Source organism: Notothenia rossii, assembly GCF_949606895.1.
Source record: "Notothenia rossii genome assembly, chromosome: 4".
NCBI classification, from domain to species: domain Eukaryota; kingdom Metazoa; phylum Chordata; class Actinopteri; order Perciformes; family Nototheniidae; genus Notothenia; species Notothenia rossii.
In genome coordinates this window covers 9,137,413-9,146,339 of record NC_136902.1, presented here as the reverse complement: position 1 = coordinate 9,146,339, position 8,927 = coordinate 9,137,413, and the positions used below count along the sequence as shown (strand labels likewise).

General features: G+C 39.0%; 1 protein-coding gene across 3 annotated transcripts; it reads left to right on the top strand.

Annotated features, from left to right (window-relative positions):
- The first annotated feature begins 1,447 nt into the window (after positions 1-1,447).
- Positions 1,448-8,552, top strand: cd40 (CD40 molecule, TNF receptor superfamily member 5). Of its 3 annotated transcripts, none has more exons than XM_079674205.1 (9): positions 1,448-1,645; positions 2,392-2,479; positions 3,649-3,771; positions 3,874-4,020; positions 4,111-4,204; positions 5,728-5,786; positions 6,282-6,371; positions 6,460-6,485; positions 7,899-8,552. In XM_079674205.1, exons 1-9 carry the CDS (start codon positions 1,592-1,594, stop codon positions 8,193-8,195), a joined length of 978 nt encoding a protein of 325 aa, XP_079530331.1. In that variant the 5' UTR covers positions 1,448-1,591; the 3' UTR covers positions 8,196-8,552. The 3 variants fall into 3 exon arrangements, with proteins under 3 accessions (XP_079530331.1, XP_079530329.1, XP_079530330.1); XM_079674203.1 differs by having other exon boundaries at positions 1,465-1,645; positions 6,460-6,491; XM_079674204.1 differs by having other exon boundaries at positions 1,473-1,645; positions 2,395-2,479; positions 6,460-6,491.
- The last annotated feature ends 375 nt before the right edge of the window (positions 8,553-8,927 follow it).

Sequence of the window (8,927 nt, the reverse complement as noted above, 5' to 3'; positions counted from 1 at the left end):
ATAAAAATAAGACAGATTAAATTAGTTTATCTTTACAAAGATACCAAAAAGTACAAAAGGACCGGTAATCGTTAGATTTAACCACACAGAACAATAGATCAGGTTTTCTACAACAGTCACGGAGTTGGGAGTAGAGGTCGATGAGAGAGAGGGCAGAGGAACTGCGTGGCCGTTTCTCAATCTCGAGGAAACTGGCTTCCAAGCCAAGAATCCTTCTTAGCCTCGGAAAACGAAGAATTGTGGAACAGGCTAACAGGTGTGTGTCATATGCGAGGACCCGCCTTAAATGGAGTGCGATTTCCGCCAAAGATTTGGAAATTGGTCCGTGCGCAAAGCATTGTGGGGATTTTAAGACCGCGGAGGATACACATGTGCAGCCTCGAAATTTCACGCTACGCCGGGCTCTGTAGAATTCCAAGGAGCCTGGACATTGGAACAGTCCTTCGGCGGGACTCGATGACGTAGCATCCTTGAATTTGTGGCTCTGGAGCAGCTTTCCTTGACTTTGAGAAACACCCAGGAGGAGGGAAAAATATCCGCACACAAATGACATAATGACCCAGGGTCATAACATCACACTGAGTATTCAGTCAGTGTGCATGTCTGAAAAGGAGAGAAGAGCATTTTTCACTCGCAGTCAACCAGTTGTGGGAATCCCCCCTTCGGGAGGGGAGTCTGGGGAATCCCTCAGTGTGTGCAGTGTGCAGGCTCTACTGAGGAGCAGGTGTTGCCGAGAACTGTGAAAACAACACAACCCTTTCTCTGTCATAAAATTCTTAAGAGGCGATGTAAATTACGTTGTTTAATTCAAATAGAAACTTGTGTTGCTGTGATAGAGGCCCAGTACAAGCATATTATCCTTTTCAAGACGTCATGGTTACAGCTGCTATAATGTGATTTAGTAAACTGACCTCAGGAATGTTCATTTATCGTACTTTACTTTAGTATACCCATTTTTTCGGATTTCTCTAATTACTTGTTTCTGCATTACACTTATTTGCAGCTATAAAGTTAATGATTTCTTTGTATTTGAATATTATTTTACTAACAAAACATACACTTAGTTTAATCTAAAGCAACATGTTGCTTTAGATTAAACTAGATTAAATTGAGAAACCAAGTAGCCTACTAGAATTAGCTCCACCATGCATCAGTGAAATAATCCAATAATATAATAGTAGGCCTATATCTTACTTCTTCTCATAAGTAGCCGTGACTTTAACTTATAATAAACAACTTCAAATACAGTTTGCTTATATTTCACCAATTCTAAAATACACAAATATAATTTAAGTTGACTATTTGCCCACTCCGGTGTTTTACCTTAGTATGCAAATCAGAAATGATGTTTGTGAGTATTTTTTTCCAACACTGATATTTGTTTCTTAAAGTTTAAAATACTTCTCTGGAAAATCACCACTCTGGATTCCCTGTGGATGCCTTTGCATTTACAGGAAATGGTCATCTAGGATAAAAAAAAAATGCACGGAGGAAATCCCCTCTCTCAGCTCCACCCTCACAAACAGTCTAACCGTTTATAGTTAGAAGGGGAGGACAGAGCAGACACACTTTGACCGTGGAGAGAGACAACATGCTGGGAGCTAAGATGCATCTACTTCTGCCGATACTGCTTCTGGGTTTCGTGGTGAGTCAAATGAATGATATATTTATTATATGAAAGATTTTGACTAGAGCTAACTGAATGTAGCTGCAGTTACACTATATCGCCCAGTCATGAGATTGAAAGCTGTAGGCCGACTGTAGGCGAAATGTAGTTAGTCATAAGGTCATCGTTTACTCAGAAGCACACTATAATATGATATTATGCACTAATTGTTAATATAATTTCAATGTTTCACCATTTAGATACTGTTTAGATAGAGTGGTGCGCATCTTATAAAATGTACTTTCACTTTCGTTTTCGTCGCTGCATTGGGCAGACGAGGTTTTGTTTTGAGAAACGTCTTTTTCTGAATCTTAATATGCAATTTTCTTTCATATTGATAGCAAAAACATGTTAACAAATGAACAAAAGGGCATGTGGCTGTTGGTATCGGGGATACCAGCTTCTTGAATGCTTGGGACTTTCCACCATTAACAGTATGGACTAAGAGGAAGTTAACATACACTCAATGAAACCACACACTACTGAGGATACAAAGCATTAATAAACCTCTGAGTTCTTGTATTTTACTTAATTCTAATTGTATTTGAGATTCACATTACCATAATTCCTATGGATTGTTTATATTGTTATGTTTTTACCCTTTCATTAATGTTTGTTGATGTGTACAAACTGTAAAGCCCCCTGAGAAACATGTGTTTTTTGTAATATTGGGCTTTATAAATAAATGTGATTTTATTTGTTTAAGTGACATCCATTTTGTTTAGCAGGTTATGAACTCTGCTCAGCTCCAATGTGACCCACTGACCCAGTATGCGCATGTGAATGGCGATTGCTGCAAAATGTGTGGTCCAGGTATTGAAATCTTTATTATTCTTAATACTGTATTCATCCTCTACACAGGGCAGTTAAAGCAAAGCAGGCGTACACAAACACGACATTTACACAACAAATGTCTACAAATTCAAATACGATCAAATGTTGAAACAACATAGACAAACACGTTTCCGCTGCTGACTTCCTTCCTCACGTGTTAATAAATAATCTAGGACGTGTTATTTCTGTTTGCAGTCACGTAGACACTCACTCACTCACTCACGCAAAATTAACAATTGTGAGTCAATTGTATCTCAGTGTAAATGTTAAACGTCCTCCAATTACTAAATGGACATTACATGTAACTAGGCTAGAACAAAAGAAGTGAAAAAGTAGCACATGGTACGATAAAGGAGGCTGAGGTTATTTCTGTTATAAAGTTCATTGAAGCTTTTGGCACTTCCGCATTAGATTCACTGACCTGCCCCAGAGATAGCAGCTTGTTCAAAACTGATAACAAATAACGTTTATTTTTGCCTTCACTTAGCTTTCTTCTTATCCTTGGCTTCTTTTTCTTTCACTCGCCCCTCAGAAATGTTAAAGGAAAAGTTAAAGTCTCTCTTCTTCAGTCTTCTCTACCCCTCTCTCTTTCTTTTTCTCTCTCATCTCAACCATTGTTCCCACGTGGTTGTTGGGTTGGCTCAAGAGATCATTTCTGTATTTATTTAGTGCTATATAAATAACATTTGATGTCATTGCAAAGACTTGAGGAGAAGGTCCATACAATACTCAAAAAAATACATTATCTGGCTCCGCCTTCTCAAATTAGACGAGGTGCTTATTTTCACGTGTTTAAATCATTGGGGAAATTGTGAATATACCCGGGTTTTAAACTTTTGATAAAACAATAACTTTAAGATTGGTCTTTAGGAAGTTGTAAAGGGGATTTTGTCATTAGGTTTTATCAGTTCATTGACAAAATTGTCATGGGTTGCATTTAATAGACAGTAATGGGGTGGATTCGCACTTTCATCTTATTCTCAGCAAAAAAGCTGTAACACCTGTTACAGTATAACTAGAGCTTATTTCCTCCCACATAACCTTTCCTTTGAGCCACAGTTTCACATTAACCACATGCACTTGACACACGTACTATAATACTGCACAGTTCTGCATGTTTCACTAAGAAGCGCCACTCTGTGTTTCAGGGACCAGAATGTCTTCCTCCAACCTTTGTCAAGACCCTCGATGTGAAGAATGTCTGGAAAATGAATATCAGGATAAATACACAAAGGATACCAAGTGTTACCGTCAGCCCTATTGTGACCCAAGTAAGACCCTGTCCGAAATATTCAAAAAACAGTGACTATACATACTGATATACTTTAGCTTGATGCAGCACAATTTATAACGTGTCTTCATTTCTCTTTCAGATATAAACTTCCTGGTTATTGAGCATAAGAGCAAGAAGGAGCGCAGCACCTGCCTGTGTCAGGAGGGGTTTCACTGCTCCAGTGCCGAGTGCATCACCTGTGTGCCACACACCACCTGTACACCTGGATATGGGGCTCTATTCAGAGGTATGATGCACCATATTCGTTTGTACTGAATATATAGAAAGATCAGCACGGTTTTTGTTATGTACTAAATCTATCACTTTCTGCTTTCAGGCAACCACACGCAGGACACAGTTTGTCAGAAATGCCCAGAAGGCAAATTTTCCAATGACAGCTCTTGGGATGGTCCCTGTAAGCAATGGACAGAGTAAGTAACTGAACTCCAATTCCACAAAAAAATCTCCCAGCTTAATCCTCCACTTGCTAATTCATATTTGGCTTTGTGTGGTTAGACCAGGGGTCGGCAACCCCTGGCACGCGTAGTACCACCATTGGCACGCGGCACCGTAACCAGTGGCACACTATGAATAAGTGGAGAAAATATTTAAATGTTATTTTCGGATCCTGAACGAGACCGCCACCAGAGCGCGTCTCCCCGTTACCTGCAGAAGGAAGCCATGCACGCAACGCAGCCCCGCTCTCTTTAACTCCAGGCAACTTTCCTCCGTGGTGCAGTGCTGATCGTTTCACCACAGAGGAATAAAGCACTTCACAAATTGCAGTACCCATAAGGAGCTGTACAAATGCCACAGTTTTTGCGTGGCTGTGTATTTAGTTGAAAGCCCAGTGGCGATCTGCTCATCTCTCATCTAAAGAATATGCTACAAAGGGGCGGACTGGCCATCTGTGTGTTCTGGAGAATCACAGAACGGACGATCGTCCTTATTATTATTATGCCGTTTAAACCAATTATTTAAATTTGTTTGTTAAATTCGGCATCATGTAAGTTGCGCTGACAGGTCCACACACTGCTTCCCCCCCGCCCTCCTGTTGACAGTTCACGAGCATCGAACTCCTCGCCCCCCCCCCCCCCCCCAGTCGTCGGCACGCTGATACAAAAATTGCGCTTCTTATCAAAAAGGTTGCCGACCCCTGGGTTAGACAAACAAGCCTTTGTTACAGCACATTTGATTACAGGCTGATTCAGAGATAAACATTAACAAGGAAGTTATTTTTCCTCTCATCAGTTTTGTCTGGTTATTGGCTTCTTCAAATTAATATTTAATTTGAATATAGTTAGTTCACTATTATAGGAAATATTGGAAAGTACACTTGTTAATTAAACAAGTTATATCTCTCTAAATATGTCTGTTAAATGTGAATCTACAGAAAGTAGCAGGCCATAAAATAGACCAGGATGTAAATCTGTGTCATTATTGTTTCAACAAATAACATATAATAACATAGTGGGTAGTTTGTTTAAAAAAAGGGGGATAAGTGGATTTTGTTACTTTCAGAGAGAAACAGGATAACTGTTTCCCCATATTTCCATCAGTTTTCATGCTAAGCTAAGCTAACCAGCAGCTAGCCATACATTTACAGGCCATAATGTGAGAGTGGAACACACATTTCTCAAAACATCCTGCAAGTAAACACTCAATTTAGTTTACATACTACATTTGAACATTTATATCAAGATATCGTGGTTTTGTGGGGGATTTCCGTGATGAAGAATATTAAACACATTTGTAAACTGCGGTCATTATGTATTGAAATGTGCTGAAGATGCTGCTAGCACCTTGTATAAGTTGCTCTCACGATAGGAGTTCCCAATTCACTGAAGCTTTCAGTATGCTTGTGAAATATAGAAGTGGAAAAAGGGTACATTTGGGCAAATAATCACAATGAGAAGCCAGGAATGATCCTTTAACATTGTGACCTTCTTTACAGATGTGAGAGTGGAGACCATATTCAAAAAAGTGGAACAGACGTATCCGACAACATCTGTGGTGAGTTTTTGAGTAGGCTGATGAATTGTAATGGTTTCTCGTCTTCAGCTCTCTCACCATCTGCAGCTGTGTGGTTAGCGGTGACTCGCTCAAAACGACACCATGTAGGCGACGAGATGTCAGATCTCATAAACCTGTGTTCGTCTGTGGTTTTAAGTGTGGGATTAACACTCTTCACCTACACCATGGTTAAACTGCTTTGGCGTGAAGAGGCCACTGTCATTTCATTGTTATAGAATTTAAAAAGTATGTGTTGACTTCCTGAACATGTTAACAACTGCATGTGGGCTTCCTCTGATGAAATGCAAATATGTGATATACATGAAGGTAACCCATTTCCTGTTGTGGAGGGAGATTTATTTACTGTATAAAAGAATATACGTCTTCATAAATGCCTATATTTTTCTCAAATATTGAATTATCCAGTATTATATGCAATGATAAATGGTGAATTGTCTGATGTCTGGTTAATGGTTCTCTTGTTTTGTATTGCAGAGGCAGATCGGAATCATCTCAGTTTTATCATTGTTATTGTTCCTTTGGTGCTTGTTGCTGCAATCGGAGTTGCGGTTTATATTTATAAAGGTACGTAAGGCACTTCATGTTCTGTTGTTTAAGGAGTTCTCTGTAAGGCACTGAAGGCTCACGTCTCGTTTTGTCTCCCTTCTGTTAGCTCAACGAGACGATGCAAGAGGAAAGGTAAAGGTAAATGTGAATTCTATCTTGCTAGTTACCGAAGAAACCAGAAATATTCTTATTGCACTCTCAAAAAGACAGTTGACCGTTCAGTGTTGTCATTGTTCCCCAAAATGTGTCTTTTTTTTCTACCTCATGTCACTTCCACACTTTATTGTCTTTTGATTAGCTCCATTTGGAGAAAGTTTGGCATCTTACAGTATGCCAGTTTGCCTTCTTGAAGACGATTGAATTGGAAGCTTAATACCATTTAAAATCCGTATGCTAAATATGAAGCTCCTCGCATAGTTTAGCTTAACAATAGTTTAGTTTAGCTTTGTTATGGTTATTATAACATCTTGGACAACAGTTGAAAATTAGCCTGCTCGCTAACACTGGCACCTTTACAGCAATGTTGATCAATGTGCACTGTCCTTTAAATAAATAAACAAACACACAAACAGATATAAAACACGCTGAACATGAACCTCACTTATTAACATGCGATGGGTAATTTGTTTAATCTGAAAAAAGAAAATGCAAGTTGGGCTCTTTTTAACTTTAGAGCCAGGCTATCTGTTTCACATCTACAGGGCGTCCGCGGGGTCTTTAAAAAGTATTAAAAATTGATAAATCAATTTAGCGAAAATGAAGGCTATTGAAAAGTATTAAACGGCATTTTCCAAGGTATTACATTTTGTAGCTTGTTTTCAATAAGTATATCAATGGTCCAAAGAGGTTGTATTCTACAGTCTGCCTGAATGTAATCATTGCGTAGGTGTGTAGTGTGATTCTGTGTAGTTTATTTACGGCATCCCGTTGGACTTGACGTCATCTGAACAGGACATCTCACGCTCACTGTTTGATAGCGCGCGAAGGTCCGTTTACGCCGGTTGCTAAGCAACATCGTTATGGGGAAATGCAAGTTTGGGTCCAAATGGTTGGGAGATAAGGAGGAAGGACAATCAATACTGTATATAGTCAATGTGAGGTAAAGTGTGTCGCCAAGGTAACCGGTTAGAAATCCAAGAGGCGATGAGGTCTTAAAATGTATGGAGAGGGTCCTAAAAAAGGTCTTAAAAGGGATTACATCTGACTTCAGGATTCCTGCATATACCGTGTACTAGCTTCATATTTTGCATACAGACATGAGAGTGGTATTATTCTTCTAATACAACTCTCGAAAAGAAAGCTAATCAGCCCAAAGTAGTCAAACTATCATTTTAATTTAGGCTACATAGGGTACCGCAGAACAGATCTAGCTGGAAATGTACAGCTGTTTTCTAATCAATTAACCTGCAAAAGTAAAACAGGTTTTCTATTCTTTTGAAATTGGAGTAATCGGAATATTAGGGAGGATTTATACACACTGAGATATACAAACTGTTGATTGTTGATGTGTAATATCCTTCATTAAACAACATTTTACTCTTGCAGGGCTGTTTTCAATCGTGTTGGGGAGAAAATAGGGAGCTGCTGAGAGAGACCAAAGTTGAGATGACACAGCCGACTGCAGAAGAAGAGCTGCTGTCCTACCCGCAGGAGGAGGGCGCTGGAGTGCCCGAGGAAAACGAGGACCATCCGAGCTACGAGAATGCATCAGATGCCCTTTTCTCTGATAATGGAAACGTTGTGACTCAAGACATTGGGATCTCGTCAAAACTCTCCCGACAGGAATCACAACCACACACATTGACAGGCGATCCGCAGCAGCTGAACTCAGATAATATTTGATTATTTGAAGTTAGGATTGTTGAGCATTGTTGCCCCATTTGTACATAATTCTCTCCTCTTCTTAATATGTATATAGTTGCCTTTAGTGTTAGGAATAACTTGTAATGTGTTGAAATTATTACATTGTAGTGTCAAAATACTAAAAGTGTGGCACACTTCAGTATTTTAATTTTAAAAAGTAGCCATTTTTTTAAGTTTGGTGGTAATTTCTCTGTTTTTATATTGTGATGTCATCCGCTTATTTGTAAATTCACAATTTTAGAATTTTTTTTTAACAACTCATTATGGTAATACTTGTGCATTGAATCGGCATGTTCATTTAAGCTTTTTACTTGCATTAAAAATGTGTAAAATGTTTTATACTATCAGTGTGTCTGGTCTGTCTTATGAATGGGGTCTTAAAATAAATCCCATAATGCCTTGTGGTGATATAGCCTGTAGCCTATGCTAAATATGTGCGACACCTTGAGCCCAATCCTTTTTGCCAAAATGTGTGTGAAGTCGAAATAATGCTACATTAAAAGTATGCCGAATCATCTGCAAGCTGTTGCTGTAAGCACCGAATTCATGGTTAACTATTACCGGATTCCTTTGATACAGTATTCAACTTTAAAATGTACAGATTTTCGAGCAGGTTTTTGAGTTGTTTTTAGCGTCCATTCTTTCTAAACGGATTTTTTAATGTTTATTCGAGATGGACTTGGGGGAAATGACATCCTCGGAAACTGTAAG